General features: G+C 37.2%; 1 protein-coding gene across 1 annotated transcript; it reads right to left on the bottom strand.

Annotated features, from left to right (window-relative positions):
- Positions 1-7,671: 7,671 nt before the first annotated feature.
- LOC148855150 (HMG-Y-related protein A-like) lies at positions 7,672-8,674 on the bottom strand. The gene is made up of 2 exons (XM_088983800.1): positions 8,490-8,674; positions 7,672-8,342 (listed from the first exon to the last, which is right to left on the bottom strand). Exons 1-2 carry the CDS (start codon positions 8,538-8,540, stop codon positions 7,872-7,874), a joined length of 522 nt encoding a protein of 173 aa, XP_088839926.1. The 5' UTR covers positions 8,541-8,674; the 3' UTR covers positions 7,672-7,871.
- Between the last annotated feature and the right edge of the window lie 10,823 nt (positions 8,675-19,497).

Raw genomic sequence — 19,497 nt, 5'->3', positions numbered from 1 at the left:
TAAAGTTTAACTATTATAAATTTTGAGAGGAATTAATTAAAGGCCATCACCCAAAGTGGGTCCCAGAGTATTGGTAGGGGTAGACTGGAAATGGTACCAAACTTTGGTTTTGTAAAAAAAATGGCTCTTCTCATATTAGAGATTTAGAGAATAGAGATGGCAATCTGACCCAACCCAAACTGAGGAAAGGGCAGGAATAATATTTGTCCACCCCACTTTGAATCCGCCCCAACTAAAAATGCATGTCTTTAGCATGGTTTTTAAAGCTAATCCGGTGATCAAATCAGTCAGGGGTCTGGTTATTGGGTTGAACGGTCTAATCGTTCGAATTGAATGCTCGATTCGTTTTGAAAAAGGAATAAAAAATTAAAAAATGGTCAAAACGGTTTGAATGATTAATCATCCGGTTCAACGGTTCATTGACCAAAATCAACAGTTTTGAGGAAAATCCTATTTTTGGAAAAACGAAACCGGTCACCTAACCGGTTCCTGAATTTTCCGATCCAACCGTCCAGTCTAATCCAATTTTGAAAACCATGGTCTTTAGTATAATAAAATATGATATATTAACATAACTTTTAATATATTATATTGATTTTTTTAATCAATTTGCAAATAGGACTAAGGTGAGGCGAAGCAAATTCGGGGATCCTCCATCCCCGCATGGACCCCACTGGGGTATGGGGCAGGGATGGGATGGGGGGTGATGAAGGAAGATTTGGCCCGACCTCTCTCATGTGACACGTGGCAGAAACAACAGCTCGGCAAAAGGGGCCAAGCCTAGGCGGGAACAAGGGGACACACTTCGCCGAACTGACCCTTGTAACAGCTCGGGATACACTTCGCCGAACTGACCCTTGTAACAGCTCGGGATACACTTCGCCGAACTGACCCACCTTGTAACAGCTCAGGATACACTTCGCCGAACTGACCCACCTTGTAACAGCTCGGGATACACTTCGCCGAACTGACCCACCTTGTAACAGCTCGGGATACACTTCGTCGAACTGACCCTTGTAACAGGTCGGGATACACTTCGCCGAACTGACCCACCTTGTAACAGCTCGAGATACACTTCGCCGAACTGACCCACCTTGTAACAGTTCGGGATACACCTCGCCGAAACTGACCTGCCCTATAGATACCTCCGAGCTCAAGACCGCCTCGCTCAGCACTTCGCATCACCTTCTGGGCACCAAAGCCAAACAAGTCGTACCATGCCTGACACTAGGGAAGTCCGTGCCCGAGGGCGCCACGCCTGACTGACTTGGGATCTAACGTTTGGCAGCAGCACTCTAAACGGCCACCTGCCACCACCACTGACGCCACCATCTCCAATTAGACGGTTAGGCAGTGACGGTTATGTCTCAGTAGAAAGGACGACGGCCGAATTGACAAGCACAAGGGTAATCATACCCGATCTGACAAGGGCCTCGGGACGAGTACACGAAGTGACTATAAGAGCCCCCTGCCCCCCGACAACAGAGGTATGCAAACTTTGCGCTATCTGGTACTACCTTGCTTTTGAAAGATTCTAACTTGAACTTCGGAGCCTCTACACCGGATTCCCCCCGAAGCTTTCCCATCTCCTCCGTTTCAGGTTCCCTGCTACCCCGTTCGGAAGCAAGGCAGCGAACAGCTAAAACCAGCCGAATCGCGCTCCATCAGGGGGCATGCCATTTCTATCTCAAACTTTGTCCCCAAACATCACACCAAATAGCCTCTGTTGAAATAGAATCAAATCCTACAACAAGATTCAAATACAAAAAACTTCACATGGGCGTTGTTCGCTTTGGGGTAAGTTATAATACAATATGCCCATATCAACAAGATTCAAGGCGCACCATATTCATATTAGTGTACCTAGATATGCATGGATTATGTACCGATACAAAATGATTTGATAAAATTTAAAAGTTCACAATGCTGAGTCCTAGGCCTCTAAAATCAACAAAAAATAAGAGGCTGTGTGGGTGATATCGATATGCATCAAGTGCAGCTACAGTTGAGTATTAAGAGGCTCATAACCTATGAAATAAATGATAGAAAGAAAAGAATAGGACAAGCAGAAAGAAAAACAAAGAAGAAGGTCATATAGTCAGGTGGAAGCCACCAAATGCCTAATCTAACTCTCAGAGTTAATTTTAACACATCAGCGAAAGAGAACAAGAGAGCTTCAATAAAATGTACAGCAAAAGACATAAAAGAAAGAATCCGTGAGCAAGCTCGAGAAAAAGACAGACTAGAGTCACAAGCATTAAGACAACAGAAGAATCGGCAGCCCAAGAATCAGTCTATCTTGGCTGCAAGGAGCCCTCAAATGGTGATCCAAAGCATCACGGTAGAAAGGAGAAAGAATCTGATAGAATGAAAATGAGGACAATGACCATTGACATATGGAAGCTAGCCACAATCCATGAGACCATGTCAAAATCATCCAATGGGACCCTGAATTATATATATAGCTATATCAGACATGTGGGGAAGGGCTACACCCTGACAAAAACAGACTTTCTAACCGTAATCTCATCAGACCTTGCTTCTTAACCCCACCCATTGGCATCTCTACGGTTATAGGAAGACTGCAGTTACAAGTTATATAATCTGTTTGGGTATTTTAATGAAGCTTTGATCCCCACACCAATGAGAATAGTTGGGTTAGTGATAAGGTGCACATGGGCCCATTGATATAATGGGGAGAGCTTGTTTAACCATGGATTTAAAGCCATGCCTCCTCTTTTACGAGGATGTCTCAGAATCAATTCCACTAAGAGCCTATTGACAATTACGTCTAGATGAAAATTATCAAATTCGGGGAGTGTTCAGTAAATTGGTCCCCAAAAGGTGTGGTGTGTTTGGATCTACTAAGTCCTATTGTGTAGTTAAAACCAATCACATGGTTTAAATCATATCATACATTATAAGGTGTGGTATGTTTCAGAACTTCGCAATCTACAGTAGTGTTTTCAACTCGTTGTTGATTAGGTTGATTGAACCATTCAAATCGTCACTCGTTGTTGATTAGGTTGATTGAACCATTCAAATCGTCACTCAACTAAGATTATGAGTCAAGTTTTAGTATAATTCGGAGAACACTCAAAATCGTTCAACCCGGATGGTTGGACCATTGATCCATTCGACCTAATGACCAGGTCATGGGTTGCACACTAAATGTGTATGCAAACTTCGGGAGCCAATAACTTTGCACTACAATGTCCGACTAAGGTGATTTTTTTTTTTTGTAACTTTTCAAGATCTATGTGCCACAAGGATCCATAGGCACCTTACCCTACTATTTTTGCCAAAAAAAACTTTTTTACCTCAAATTTTAATTTTGAATATTTTTTACAAATAAAAAAATTAAAACTGAATTAAAAAACAGAAGTTAAATATAAAATTATATATATATATATATATATATATATATATATATATATATATATATATTACATGTACAATATAATTATACATTATTTATTGATAAAATACATGTTTATATATACATACTTGATTAATACAAAACTGAACTTCATGTCATGATTTAGTTAAGAACTTGGTAGAGTGAAAGTTTATTCCTGCATACATAGGTTTGTTCTGGCCATAGGATTGAGGGGTGTTCTTCGATATGAAATGTTTTTCTTGGTACAAGTTCCAAAAACAAATCAAAACCATATGAATCGTAAACAAATTGGTTTTAGAAAACACAAGGGGGAGTGTTGGTTATTGAAGTTCAACTAAACAACAAAAACAAAAAAAGTTTAAAATGAAAAGATATAAATAAACGTTTAAAGTGAAAAAGTGCAAATAAACGGTAATAAAACCAAATACATACAAGATGTATGACTATACTATTTCCTACATGTAAAGTGTAGATAAAGAGTCGTGTTCAGGAAATTTGGTCCCCTTGTGAAATGCCCCATTTATCATAGCTCATAGAATCTACGAATAGTTTGCATTTAGTGTTGAGCAGACATGCACATTATGTGCATACCTTATTAATGACTATAATAACTTCCTCCATGCAGCATTTTGGAATGATAGATATGAATTAGTCAAAGATATCACATATCATGCACTTGAGAGTTGAGATAGAATGATTATTACTATTTTGACATTACTACCAACAGCCTCCCACATGCATCTTGAAAGTATGCCTATTTTAACTATAAACAGCCTCAAATGATAATCTATATGTCAATCAAGGTTCCAAACATAAATATACAGCCTTCAAAAAAAAACATAAATATAGACATGATACATAAATTCAAGAGGTGATGCTTTTAAATTAAAATATTTTAGTGTAAATTGCTAAAACCTGCTCAGTACTTTTTGTAAGTTACAATTCACTACTCTAATTTATGCTAATAGCATTTTCCTCCCCTAAACATTAAATCGTGATATGGTTGAATTTATAAGTTAAATCGTGATATTTTTAAATGTTAAGATTTCCCTTGGATGAAATATATGATTTTACACAAGCCAAAATGCCCTAAAAAGTGTCATCTATATCCTGCTTTAATAGTGAGTTAGAATCCACATTGACCATCACCCACCTCAAAAAACCCACTTTGATCCATAAATCCACCATACTTAATATTTTTCTCAAAACACAAAATAATATAGGAGAAACAAAAATTGAATATATATATATATATATAATAACAAAAAGCAAATTTAAAAAAAAAACTTAAAAATGATATGTTTTTTCAAAAATATATTTCAACCAAAAAATCAAAATTGTAGAAAAAATACATAAAATGATAACATTTTCAAGTAAAAAGGCAAAAATTGAAAAGAAAATGATAAAAATTTCAAAAATATATGTTCAATAAAAAAGTAGAAAACATAGAAATAACATAAAATTCATAAAAAATCAAAAAATATATATAATTCAACAAACTATAAAAAAATTGTTAAAAAACACAAATCTTATGAATTTTATGGTCAATATAATAGGGAAGCACAAATTTAGAAGCCAATTTACCATTCAAACAATCAAAGTTGGACATTTTGGTAATTTTGCCTACTTTTGTCAACTAGGAATGGCAACGGGGCGGGGACAGAGAGCCTCTCCCCATCCCCATCCCTGTCCACATCCCCGCTAACGAGGACAAGGTTATCCCCATCCCCATCCCCACAGAGATCCCCATTCCCCGTAATTTTTTATAATGTTAATAATTTTGTTTTTGTTTTCTTATTTTATTTAAAAAATAAAATTAAAATAATTAAAATTTACAATCTATTAAAAAAGATTCACATATTCAAGCGTATTTTTAAAACATTAATATATAGACGTATGTGCACATATATATTAGTGGGGATCCCACGGGCAAGGATCGGGATCCTCGTGGGGGGATGAAAATTTCTCCATCCCCATCCCCACGAGGGGGAAATCATCCCCATCCCCGCCCTAAATGGGGCGAAAATGGAAAAAATTGTTATCCTTACTATAAACTCAAATAATGGAGGGGTTGTGGATGCAATAATTTTAGAAAGTTCAGGAGAAGATAGTGTTATTGACACAAAGTAGGGGTATTGAACCACAACTGTCAAAAAGTGCAAGGGAGGCTTGAACAATATACCCCTTTAAAGTTTCAAAAATCCAATTAGAACATATCTAGGAAGGGTACCTTTAAAAATGGTCATATAGTATTTAACATATAAGTGAGTTCATAAATCGATATGCATCATTTTCAAAGCCTTCTAAGAGTTTAACACATTTTGTATAATCAGTTCCCTCGTGAGAGTTCTTAATTATTTTTACATGTATTAGAGCAAACAACCCATTAAACCTTCAATTTGGTTTGGACCTATTGAATGGTGGGTCCTGATCATACCAATGTAGCACAGATGGAAAATCATGAGGACCTAGAGTACTAATTTTAGACCATATCCCAGGGTCCATTTGATTCACGGGAATAGGGATTTAAAATTGGAATTAAAATGGCCCATTCTGATTCCAACCATTTAATTAAGTGGAATAGAGTCTGATACCATCTCTAGTAGAATGACATTCCCCCATTTGAGAAAATACATTTCCTCCCCATCACTTAAGAATGAAAATCCAAACATACATAAATAAACCATTCAAATTCCAATTCTAATTTGAATGAACCCTACATGAAATCCTCCCTTGAAGATCCGAAACCCCAAAAACATAAATGAAAAATCAATAACCAGGACAAGCCAAACACTTTGGTTGATTGAGACCTATAAAACGTAAATAAAGGGATCAACGGCTCGACCTATTGCACTTAAACCCTTGATCAGAAACCCGGCCCAACCTATTGAATCTGGAAATGGCTGACAAGACAATAGATCCAGTACGGGTATACGTGAGATTTCTCGCTGCCCAATGTTGGATAATCATTGACAAGGATAGGACTGACACGGATCACCAACCCTCAACAACCACGCAGGGATTCTGTTCCAAACAGTACTTTCCTTCTCAAAAGGAAGAACCCACTGTTTTCAAAGGTGGCAAACGCATTCAAATCGAGAGAAGACTAATAAAAACCCTACATAAATTGCTTTTTGGCTCAAGTAGAGAGAAGTAAAACCATGCCATGTAGCAATAACTAAACTCAGAAATCTTTTAACCAAGTTCAAAAAAAGGGCGCCAACATTCCTCTCTTTAGCCATTCAAAATAAAAGCAAAACAACCCCGAACAAATTTTCCACTCTAATCAAATAGGATACCCACTTCGAAGTATATCGTTAGGATAATCGAAGTCTATTTATTCTGTGCCTAGAGAGCCTATGACTGAAACAAATAATCTATCTGAATAATTATCTCAACTGCCGTAGTATGGGGTCTGCAATTTTTTACATCCAAAAGCAAACCATGGTGTGCCCATTTTAAATAGCCAAGCTTGAGGTGGCAAACAATTCAAAACATGATCGTAAGCTCAATCAAGAAAAAAGGACCAATTTAGCTGTTTTTTAAATCATTCTCTTGCCTTTACCCACCCACACAGCTAGAAAGCTAAGTGCCTCCCTCTCTCTCTCTGTGTAAGGCCAGTAAGCATGCGCTTTAGAATTTAAAGTTCAAACATTCACTAACAAAATCACATGCCAACAAGATCCGGCTGACATAGCACAGCAAAATTTGTTAAAAAAAAAAGACCAGAAATTGAAATTGCAGAGAAGTCTCAATCAGAAACAGACCCAGATAGTATCTTTGCTATTCCACTCCAACGCCCAACAAAACTAGTTCAGTGCACTATTTTCAACTCCGGTTAATGAAAACGTAGTCATATTACACAAATCCATATTATCTTCAGTTCTTAGATCATCCGTCCATCCATCCATCCAAAATTCCAAATCCCTTGAAGAATGAAGAACGAAGACAGAGACCAACAGACAAGTTCGTGTTGTGTAAGACATGGAGAGTAGGAGACTCAGATATGTAGTAGACATGTGGATGGATACGTATCCAATGCAAATGTCAAGTAATAACTTGCTCCTGGAGGAGCTGACTTTATCTTGGAAAAGTGCTCACACAGCACTTCTGCTATTCAAGCACTTCACAAGGTCCTGCACCAATTTTGCACTGAAAAATCTGAAACCGAAGAAACGCTCCTCCATCAGCCTCAACAGCGAAGGAAAAGAGAACCCATTTCTTCTTTTGGTTAATTAAAGTCAAGACATGCAAGAAGAGAAAACCCCACATCAATGGTAATCTCTTTTTCTGCTGTTGTTAAAGTGGAAGTAAAATAAACTCCAATAGTTGCTGCTAATTTACATAAATTACAGGAACACTCGTACTAAGACCACCCAAAAAAGGAAAGAAAAACCAGACACAGAGAGGGGAGAGATGGGAAGAGGAGGTAACAATTAGATGGAGTGCCACTACAAAGTCTCAATCAAGGTCAGATAGCCACTGCCGCAAATGGGGCCTTCGCCTTAGGTGGTCTACCGCGTGGCCTCGTCGGAAGTCCACTCGCCGCCGTGGGCGCACCTGCAGGTCTAGCTTTCTTAGGTGGGCGTCCACGAGGTCTACCTGAAGACACCTTGGGCACTACGGAAACAGAAGGGTCCTTCGGCTTAGGCGGACGACCTCTCGGCCTTGGCGGTAAAAGAACGGTCCCCGGCGGAAGAGGAATCTTCGGCTTGGGTGGACGGCCACGGCCTCGTCTTGGAGGGCCATCAGGGTTGGGCTTTATGTAATTGTTCTTAACCATGATGAGCTCTCCGCTTTCCTTCATCCTGTTCAGGTGGTGAGACAACAGCTGTGAGTGACCGGCAGGGATATCTCCATATTGTGACTCGATGTACTTCGATATGGCCGACTTGTTCGAGCCATTCTTTTCATTCAAAGCTGCGATCGCAGCTAGTATCATCTGAAACAAGAAAAATCAAACATACCCAGATGAAATTAAGAAGAGCGTCGCTCTATTTGGTAGCCAAAATGGGAAATGGGGAGACAAAAAAGCAAAGAACAAAAGAAACGGAATGTGGGTTGTTGAATTCGCGGGGAACGCATTTACCTCTGAGTACTGAGGAAGCGACTGAGGCTTATTAACCTCCTCGGTAGCCATGGTAGTTACAGAGAAACCCACAACCAAACAATTACAGTCTACAGCAAGGAAGATGAGAGAGGGAGGGAGACACGCACAGAGATAAAAGATCAGACGGAGAGAGAAACAACTGTTCTGGGGAAATGAGGAAAGGTTCGAGTGGATTTAAAAAGGAGTTTTGGGATCGCATAGAGTAAAAAGGAAGAGACAATCGACGGCTAGGGATTTCTAATATGAGTACCATCGAAGGGCTAGAATTGATCAGCGAGAGGTTCACACAGATCGCTGGCGTGGATATTGAGCCATATTTTACTTTTTTTTATTCGATAATTACCGAATTAACCCTGACTTCGAGGTAAATTCCCAGGATGGATCCGCTGGGGGATCTTTTTCAGGTGGACCATCGGGGTCGTGCGACGTCCTGTCAATGGCGAAAGCGGATCTCGTCCTCACATTTGGGCGCTTTACATACACATCCACCGTGCATTGAAAACATCTTCTATGAATAATAATAATATATAAGTACGAGAGATGTTATCAATGAATGATACAGCGTTTTATGTGAAGAGCAGATCCGGTCTCTCTCAATTGTGAAACCCATTTTTCTCAATGGGTCCAGATAAGGACATCCAAGTGTGATAAAGCTCCCATCCACCACTCATTCGACTGACCTCCTGGCATCGGCTGACTGCACTCCTTTTTTATGATTTGACCCCAGGGGCCTCCAAACGACTAGATCCCAATAAGGGACGTTGGAATCCATTAACGCGGGCTCATGTGGGACCCACTAGTAGGGAAGGACAAGGGTATAATGAACAATTGAGATACTTTTACTGGAATAATTGGAGAGGTTGGGACGAATTGGGATCGGCTCGTCACACATGGCGTCTCGCAACGACCTCCCCTGACGACATCTGTTCCTCACAAATGGGCGCCGCACATGTACATCCACCGTGCATTGGGAGACGAGATCTGCTCTTCACATAGAGGCGCCTCACAGATACATCCATCATGTATTGAGAGCATCTCCGATAAATAATAAAGTATAATACGGAAGATATTCCCGATACATGATTGAATGTGCTGTGTGAGGTCGATGTGAGACGCTTGTGTGAGGTCATGCATTGAAAACATCTCTCATAAATAATAATTAATAAATATAGAAAATATTTTTAATGCACGGTAAGATATACATGCGAGGCACCAGATGTGAGGAATAGATACGATCTCTAGGCGTCTCACCGGCAAATCCACCGTGAAACATCTCCTATGAATAATAATTTGTAAATGCAGAAAATATTCCTTGCCCTGTTCGAGGAGCAGATCCGGTCACCTTTCCAAAGCCCATACACCCATCAATCCAATAAAAAGTGCAATTTCATCGCAACGTAACCTCAGCCCCCACCGAGACCGGATCTATTCATCAAGCATGGTACTTGGCACTGATCTCACAAATACATCCCACTGTGACTTGAGAATATTATGGGAGAGATGGAGAAGTGTCGGCAACTCATTTGTTTTCCGGCTTATACTTATCGTGAAGTAAAGCTCTTTTTTTTTACGATTTATTATATTATATGGCATGACGAGATGAAATGAAGTTAGGATTTCAAAATAATATTATTATATTGCAATGATAACGACAGTGATTCTTGGGCATTGAACGGATCTGATGTACTTTGGCTTCATGCAAATTAGCACTTCCTAATCCTACCCTTGGGCCCTGAAATACCAGTTATGACTTTTGACTGGACTGAGCCGGGAGATCACATTAACACCCTACCGGCGCCCCACATTCACGTTCAGCGTGTATTAAGAATATCTCTCGTACTTGTCTAGTGGGGCGCTGATGTCGCGTGGTAAGGGCGTCTGTGGGGGCGCTGATGTGAAGCCGGTACTGAATACGGATGGTTCGACCGTTTAGGTTGTGTTTCGTATCTCCAAACGTCTGGGATAATTTGATGAGGGATTTGTCTTGTTACATCACAATTCACGTACACATATTGGAGTCATTTATTTGGCATAACATATGTAATTAAGCAAGAGTAATTAATTACCACTTGACATTTAAGATGTATCCATTTCAATTTTCAACTATAAATACCTTTAAACAATGGTTGTATATCAATTTGTATTGATCAACTCAAAAGTCAAAACGATTAAAGAAGAAATAGCATTGATACCAAAACAATTTAAGAATCTTGCGAGAATGACGGTTTAGCTCAGGGTTAGAATTTTTAGGCCCAAAGTATAATTGGGGTAGTAGATGCCAATTCAGAATTGATGCTAATTCACAGTCACTCATTAGTGTATAAAATGGGGATTTTTGACATTTTAAATATTTATAACTCTGTAGTGAAGTTCAAAAACTGCATTGGGCAAATCTGTACTTTCCATAGAACTTATTAGATTTTAAAAACAACAAATAATGAAATGAAACTAAGTCCCTCTGTTGTTCCTTTGAAAGAAGAATAAGAAGGGTAAGACAATGGATTTATACGAGTACATCAACTTGGCCGATTTGCAAGTCTAAACACTAGATTTACAATTCACACATTATGGAGATACCAGCAATCCATCTCTCTCTCTCTCACTCACTAACCTACCACCACCATTCTCCGGCTTACCAGAGCCAATTGGCTTCCATGTAAATTACACTTTTACCTTCCACTAAGCCTCCATTTAACTGCAATGCAAATATAGACTTCATCAAATCTAACACCTAATTCAAATTTGCATTCTTTTGTTTGAAATCATGATTTCCACAACCTGCTTAGTCCAAAATTATTACTTTTTTCGTCTATTTTGCACTCACTAGCAATGCATAATTTGCATATAAAAAACTGATACAAATTTTGAACCATTTTGTTCTGCTAGTGTTTTCAACTCACTATTGACTTGGCCAATTGAACCATTCAAACAGTCACTTGGCCAAAATTCTATGCGTTGCAAGGGCACTATAGGTGCCTTGCCTTGCTATTTTCGCCAAAGAAAAAAAATATTTTGGACTCAAATTGTAATTTTTAATATTTTTACAAATAAAAAAAATTAAAATTGAATTAAAAAACATAAATTATATATAAAATAATACATACATACATACATACATACATTTTGCTAACATGACAATTTGACCCATTCAACCTGAACAATTCACTAATCGGTGACCCATGACCTGAAGACAAAAAAATTTAGGCCTCTAGGTCAAGTTTTAAAACATTGATTCCTACTACAATTCTCTCTCATTCAAAGAGATTACCACATTATTTTGCTCCCTATCCCACTTCCAAAGAAGTAATGTTCATCCCATCTCCATTTTCTTTTATATCAGGTGGGAACCACTTCATTTACTTCTCACAAACAAATAAAGCAAATCCAAATCTGAAAAGCAAAAGTAAACCAGAATTATTTAGCCATTTGTTATCCCATGCATTTGTTTAGTTTTTTAAAAAAATGCAAAAACAAAACTATGTTCTTGAACCGTATTTTTGTGTTGAAAAGCAGGAAATGATTTAGTTTCTAAAAGAATGCATGTTTTTAAAACCATCAAAATAATGGCTTTTAAAGAAAAACTAAATTCTCTACTATAGAAATTATATGATTTATGGAACATGATACTAAGGTTGCATTTAAGTGTGGTGGAAAAACCCACCATGTAAAAGTCAATCAATGGAAAAATCCATCATGTAAAAGTCCATCGCTTAAAATTGCCTAGACTGTTGAGAATTTTCAAGTGAGAATGGATGTAAAAGTACATCAATAAAAATCAATGTATCATTTGCATTGATTAACAATGTAAAAGTTAGCCAAAAAACAGGATTACATCAATTATCGATGCAACTTTTACATGGGAAACAAATGGTTGCAAATGCGAACTAAGTGTAAAGTTTTACACCATAAACAACCAGGTGTAAATGCGAACCGACGGTTGAGTTTTATGTCGATTCACATTTACAGCTCAATCAAACATAGCCTAAATAACAAGATGAAAACATCATCTTTAAGCTAAATATCTTCTTTTTTATCAAAAATCAGAAATTCAAGAACACATTTTGTATTTTAGTTCTGGAAATAAAAAACACAATATAACCAGAAAAATGTTTTTTCTTTGTGTTTTGATTTTAACTTTCAATAACCAATTTGTTTTCAAACTAGCTGATTTTGTTTTGTTTTTGGGACTGGGAATAAGGAAAACAATTCACATTGGAAAACACCCCCTAATTTTACAATTAATATATTTTTTGGGTGCTGAATTTCTAATTAAGTGTAAAACAAAATTCCTAAAAATAAATAAACAAAAAGGGAAAAACTTAAAGTGGTAGAAATAAGAGAATTTTTTTTAAGAAAAACATAAGATAAGTGTTTTGATGGCATAACGAAAGGGATGGAATTAATAACAAGATTTTGTTGATTCCCAAAAGTTTTTTTTTAAAATGGAAATTATATTTTCCTTGCATAGCCATCTAAAAATGCAAGAAATTAAATACCAATTGCAAAATAATTGGATGGAGCTAACTGATGACCCTATCTAAGAAAATAAATGTTCTCTTTGCATTTTATTGTATTTTTTTGCCAACCAAAGGCAGCCTAATGCTTATACAAACATTGGCTTTCGAGTGAGGATTTTGGAAGGGTGTTTTTTTTTTGGGAAATTCCCAATTAGTACCATGTACTTTTGGCCAATAGGCACTTTGGTCCCTAAACTTTAAAACGTGATAATGCATTACCCGAACTTTCAAAACAAGCCAATCCAATGCGTACCGTTAATTAGCCTTTAAGTTGCATTTGAAAAGACACAAGTACCCCTCGAGTGTTATCTAATTTTCTTTATCAATCATCCAAATGTTGACAAAAAATGAATAGTCCCAAATCATTGCCTCTTCTATTGATGAAAGTTGGGGTCACCAAAATGCCCATTGAGACATGACCCCAAATTTCTTGAATAGAAGAGAAAAAGATTTGGGACTGTTCATTTTTTGTCAACATTTGTGTGATAAATAAAAAAATTAGATGATACTCTAAAGGTATTTGTGCCTTTTCAAATGCCACTTAACAGCTGATTAATGATTGGTTAACGGTAGGTACTGGATTAACACGTTTTAAAATTTTAGGGACCAAAATGGCACTAGCCAAAAATAAAGGATACTAATCAGAAATTTCCTCTTTTTTTTCTTTTTCCTAAAATTAACTTGATTGAAACCAAAACAACCGTGGAAAGGTGAAGAAGGTGTCTCCTGGGCCATGAAGAGCGATGGCTATTCAAACAATTGTGACTTCTCTTCCAAACATGTCGCGTCTCTATTGCTCTGGACGCTATAAAAATCCCTCCCTAATACCTTTTAGATAATTCCTTTGTGTCCATACTCCAGATCAGTTGTATTTCAAATTCAAACCATACTTTATGGGCATATAATTAGGCGAAGAAATTATTTAAATGCCCATGATAAGGGACCTAAAGCAACCACTAAATTTCAAAATGCAAAGAGGAGGGGCCTAAATGCTTTGGATTTAATTAGCAATACTATAATCTTAGTCAGTTACTTGAAGTCTCAACTGTGAAGAATTGAACCCATGAGAACTTTCTTTGGTTGTTGATTAGGTTGTAATTGAGGTCTCTTCTTTCTCAAAGTTTTCTGGTTTCACTGGTGTTTGTCTTGGTGGACAGTGGTCCCTGAAGAGCTGCTATTTGCAAATGGCTTTCCGGTCATTAAAGACTTCAATCTGCACCTGCTTTAATGGGGCATCAAGTATTGCTCAAGCAGGGGGATTAGCTTGTTTATCCCCAAAAGGTCCAATGGGACATCAACTACTAGGATTTTCCCAACAATTCTAATTCTGGATGTCGAGAACCCAAAATTCAAGAGGAAACTTCCTAGGATGGCGGAAATCAAAAAGAAGCTGAATGTTGTTGCAAAGAGTCAAGACATACCTTCTGTGAAAAACTTGAAGACACTCCACTCATTGTGGCTTAAATGTTTTTGAATGGAAAATGGATGTTTGTATTTTTTTGTAATTAATGTTTTGATTTTTTGTATTTAATTTCAATTTTTTTTTTTGTAAGTGTATTTAATTTCAATTTGGATTTGTATTTAGTTTCAATTTGGATGAATGAAAAGAAAACATATTATTTGAAACAAATTACAACTTTTTAGTAATTGGAAACAAATATAAGTTATTTGAATTTTGGACAAATTTTAGATTATTTTGATAGCTAGAAAAAATAAATTAAAATGTTATTTAGGTTGGTCTATAGAAGAGCCGTTAAAAAATTTCTAGCTGCCACTACATGATTATTTGGCACCAGATTATTGACCTTTAGCTAGGGGTGAGTATTCGATTTATTCAGTTAAAAAATGAACTGAATAAACCAAAATTTTATTAAACTAAAAAATTAAAACCAAAGAACCAAAATTTTCGGTTAAAACCAAATTTTAATAATATATACTTTATTCTATACATTATAACATACAATATATATTATATATTATAAAATATATATACTATGAAATCAAATTATATTATATTATATTATATAGTAATATATAATATACTATATATTATATGTTACATATTATATACTACATCTTATATCTTATATATTATTATATTACATATAATAATAGAACGTTCGGTTAACCGAATTTTTAATTCTAAAAATCAAAACCAAAAATCAAATTAATCAAAAACTAAATTAACCAAACCGATTTAACCAAAAACCAAAAGGACCAAACCGAACAAATCAAAATCAAAATTTTAAATTTGGTTTTTCGATTTTAACCGAATAATGCTCACCCTACCTTTAGCAGAAGTCACGACTGTCACCAAGAGTCTTATTTCTAGCGGCAGTTTCTTTTTATTATTATTTTTTTTAGCTTTATCAACAGTCGCCAAAACTGATGTTAGAACTTTTAGCGACACCTCTTTTAGCAGTAATTTGCCGACTGCTGGTAAAACTTCTAGCAACAGTTTTTAGAACTTTTAACGATAGTTTTGAATGCCGCTAAAAGTGAGTGATTTTTCTTGTAATGGGGTTTGGTGTTTGATTAAGGAAGATTTGGCCCGACCTCATAGTTACGCGACACGTGGCAAAGACAACAGATAGGCACAAAAGTATGCCTAAGGCGCGAGCACTAAGGGGAGGATCTAGCAGCGGACCGAACTCCCCTACCAGCAGTGCGAACTCCCTACTAGGAGCCCACTCTCCCTTAGGCCCCAAGCCACTCAAGGGACAGAAACCCGAACTGGCCTAACTTATAGCAGTTCGGGACACACCTCGCCGAACTGGCCTGCCTTATAGCAGTTCGGGACACACCTCGCCGAACTGGCCTGCCTTATAGCAGTTCGGGACACACCTCGCCGAACTAGCTTGCCTTGTAGTAGCTCGGTACTCACCTCACCAACCTGGCATGCAATATGGCAGTACAGGACATACCTCCAAACTCAAGACTTCACCTCACTCACCACTCCAAGACTTCGCCTCCAGGACGCCAAACCGTACCACGCCTGACACCAAGGAAGTTCATACCCAGGGGCAGTGCACTTGACTGACTTGGGATCTAACGCTTGACGGCCGCACTTCAAATGGCCACCTGCCACCGCCATCTCCAGTTACAGAGACGACTCCAACAAGGAGCAGTGGCAGTTATGTCCCTGCAGAAAGGATGACACCCGAACTGGCAGAAACAGAGATAATCATACCCAACCTGACAGAGGCCTCGGAGTGAGTGCGCGAAGTGGTTATAAAAGGCCCCCTACCCCCATCAACGAGGTATGTGAACTTTGCGCCATCTGGTCTTTACTTTGCCTTTGAGAAAATACTAACTTGAGCTTCAGAGTTATCTCATTGGGTTCCCCCCGGAGTTCCCTCATCTTCTCCGTTTCAAGATCCTCGCTGCTCCAGTCAGAGGCAGAACCGTTGGCAACTAAGACCGGCCGGATTGTGCTCCATCAGTGTTAGAGTGGGACAAATCCATACAACTAGAGATTATTGCCTCCCCTCCCCATCATATTTGTGCAAAGATTCTTAATTATCCAAGTTTTGTGTAATGGTTTTTGTGTTGCTTTTATGTCCATCCAAATGTGGCGAGCCGATAAGAATTTTTTAATTTCTTATTTGAAGATATTAGTCAATGGAATATTGGAATGGACTTATATGTGCTATGGGTGATTTTAACTATATTCTTATTTTGCGCTTTCAGGAAGCTACAACTTCTTGTCATTTGATGGATCTTGGATATCACAGTCCGTTTGGTTGTCAAGAAAGGATGAGATGAAAAGGGATGGGATGAGAAGGGAAAATTTATGTCCTCATCCTTGTTATCTTAAATTTGATTGTTGATAAAATTTTGCACGATGATTCACAAACACATCGGAAATGAAGAAGAGATTCTATAGGCAATCTTCCCTAACAATGCTACATAATAATCTTCATTTTCTTTCTGTTCTCTTGTTTTTGAAAACTTTTTTTCCAAGCTTTTGTTGGGCTACAAATGGATCAAATCGAATTCTAATTGGGTATAAACAAAAACAATATCCGATTCGATTCATACAAGTGTTCCTAGCTATAAACAAAAACAATGGCGGCCAAGAAATGGTAATAAGCATTTAGACAAAAAGAAGGACGTTCACAGCTTACAAGGTTCAGCTACTTCCTCTTATCTTGAAATCAATGGCCCGTCTATCTTGCGGGTAGCTAACTATATAGACTGTACGTCCAATCTGGACACTCTTTGCTCTTTAGGCTGCGTTTGAAATTAGTGTAAAAGTCATACATCGATGAAGTTTTACACTAAACTATGAAAGTGATCAATGCTTTTTGAAAATAGCGATGGGTGGAAGATTCTAAAGTTTTACATCGATAAAATCGATGTAGTTTTTACATCGATTATCGATGTAAAACTTCACTCCATCCAAATGCATGCAAAACTGAACCGCGGTGGAATTTTATGTCGATAATAATTTTACATTGGTTCTTGATTTTCATCACATGCAAATGCAGCCTTATGTAATGATTTAGAGTAATCATTGTTACATGTCCTGTTTCTTTGCCCAGTAGCACAAGCATTATGGTTTCATACTCTGTGATCATCATGGTGGTTTTATTTAGGCAAGAGTTTCAGTTCTGGAAAAAAAAAAAACATATAACCAAGAAAATGTTTTTTTTTTATGTGTTTTGATTTTATCTTTCAATAGTCAATTTGTTTTCAAACCAGCTGGTTTTATTTTGTTTTTGGAATTGGCAACAAGGAAAACAATTCACTTTGGAGAACACCCCCTAATTTTACAGTTAATATGTTTTTTGGGTGCTGAATTCTAATTAAGTGTAAAACAAAATTCCTAAAAAATAATTAACCAAAAAGGGAAAAAACTTAAAATGGGAGAAATAAGAGAATTTTTTATAGAAAAACATACTATATGTTTGGCATCGATGCTGTAGATATTGCTGATGTGTGGGTTGGAAGCACTATTTTATGAGAAAATGGTGTCTTTTTTTTTTTTTTTTTTTTGATACCAATGTTTCGTGTCTGTTTTTAGCTTTGGTACCCATTATAGGAAGTTCGCGTCACTGCCACATTATGTCCTTGTTGGCAGCAATGAGCTGTAATCTAAGAAAATGCCAAATTTGGCATTGCTCCAAACCATGCCTTTTTGATTTCCAAGGCATGACTTGGACTACCGTTTTTTATAGAAAAACGATTTCAAACAAACAAACATTTTTTGGAGCACCGTTTTTTCGATATGACGCTGATGTGTCACCGTTTTCTGGAGCAACGACATCTATGCCAAATAGATGCATAAGATAAGTGCTTGGTGGCGTAATGAAGGGATGAAATTCATGAGTTCAAATCAGTCCCCAACCGAGATTGCCCCCCACAATGTACCACAGCACATCTCCGTCATGTATTGAGAGCATCTCCGGATGATGATATAATCATTTTTGGGATTATCATCGTGAGATGTTTCCAATACACAGCGGGGATGTGCTGTGAGATGTTGTGGGGGGCTGATTTGGCCTCAGAATTCATAACAATATTTTGTTGATTCCCAGAAGTTTTCTTTTAAATGGAAATTATATTTTCCTTGCAAAGCCATATAAAAATGCAAGAAATTATGTCCCAAGTGCAAAATAATTGGATGGAGCCAACTATTGACCATCCATATCTAAGAAAATAAATGTTTTCTTTTCAATTTCTTGTTTTTTTTTTTGCCAACCAAAGGCAGCCTAATGTTTATACAAAAATTGGCTTTGGAGTCAGGATTTTGAAGAATGCTTTTTTTTTTTTTTGAATTTCCTGATTAATAATACCATGTATTTTGGGCCTAGTGTCACTTTGGTCTCCAAACTTTCAAAACATGTTAATTTACTATCTACTGTTAATCGATCATTAAGTGGTATTTGAAAAGACACAAATACCCTTCGAGTGCCATCTAATTTTCCTTACCAAACATCCAAATATTGACAAAAAATGAACAGTTCCAAATCCTTACCTCTTCTATTCAAGAAAGTTGGGGTCACGAGAATGTCCATTGAGACGTGACCCCAACTTTCTTGAATAGAAGAGAAAAAGATTTGGGACTGTTCTTTTTTTTTTTTTTTTTTTTTTTTGTCAACGTTTGGATGGTTAATAAAGAAAATTAGATGGCACACAAAGGGTATTTGTATCTTTTCAAATGTCACTTAACAGCTAATTAACAATTGATTAACAGCAGGTATTGGATTGACACGTTTTGAAAATTCGGGTATTAAATTATCACGTTTTAAAGTTTAAGGGACAAAAGTCACACTAGGCCCAAAATACATGGTACTAATCGAAATTTTTCACTTATTTTTTTCTTAAAATTAAGTTGATTGAAACCAGAACAAATGTGGAAAGGTGAAGACAGTGTCTCATGGGCCATGAAGAAAGATGACTGTTCAAACAAAATATTGTGAGTTCTTATTCCAAGCATGTCGCATCTCTATTGCTCTCGACGCTAT

Source organism: Nelumbo lutea, chromosome 4 (assembly GCF_056320005.1).
Source record: "Nelumbo lutea isolate HS-2025 chromosome 4, American lotus-T2T, whole genome shotgun sequence".
Classification (NCBI taxonomy): domain Eukaryota; kingdom Viridiplantae; phylum Streptophyta; class Magnoliopsida; order Proteales; family Nelumbonaceae; genus Nelumbo; species Nelumbo lutea.
Note: the sequence above shows the minus strand (reverse complement) of the source record. Positions and strands in the feature narration are given on the sequence as shown.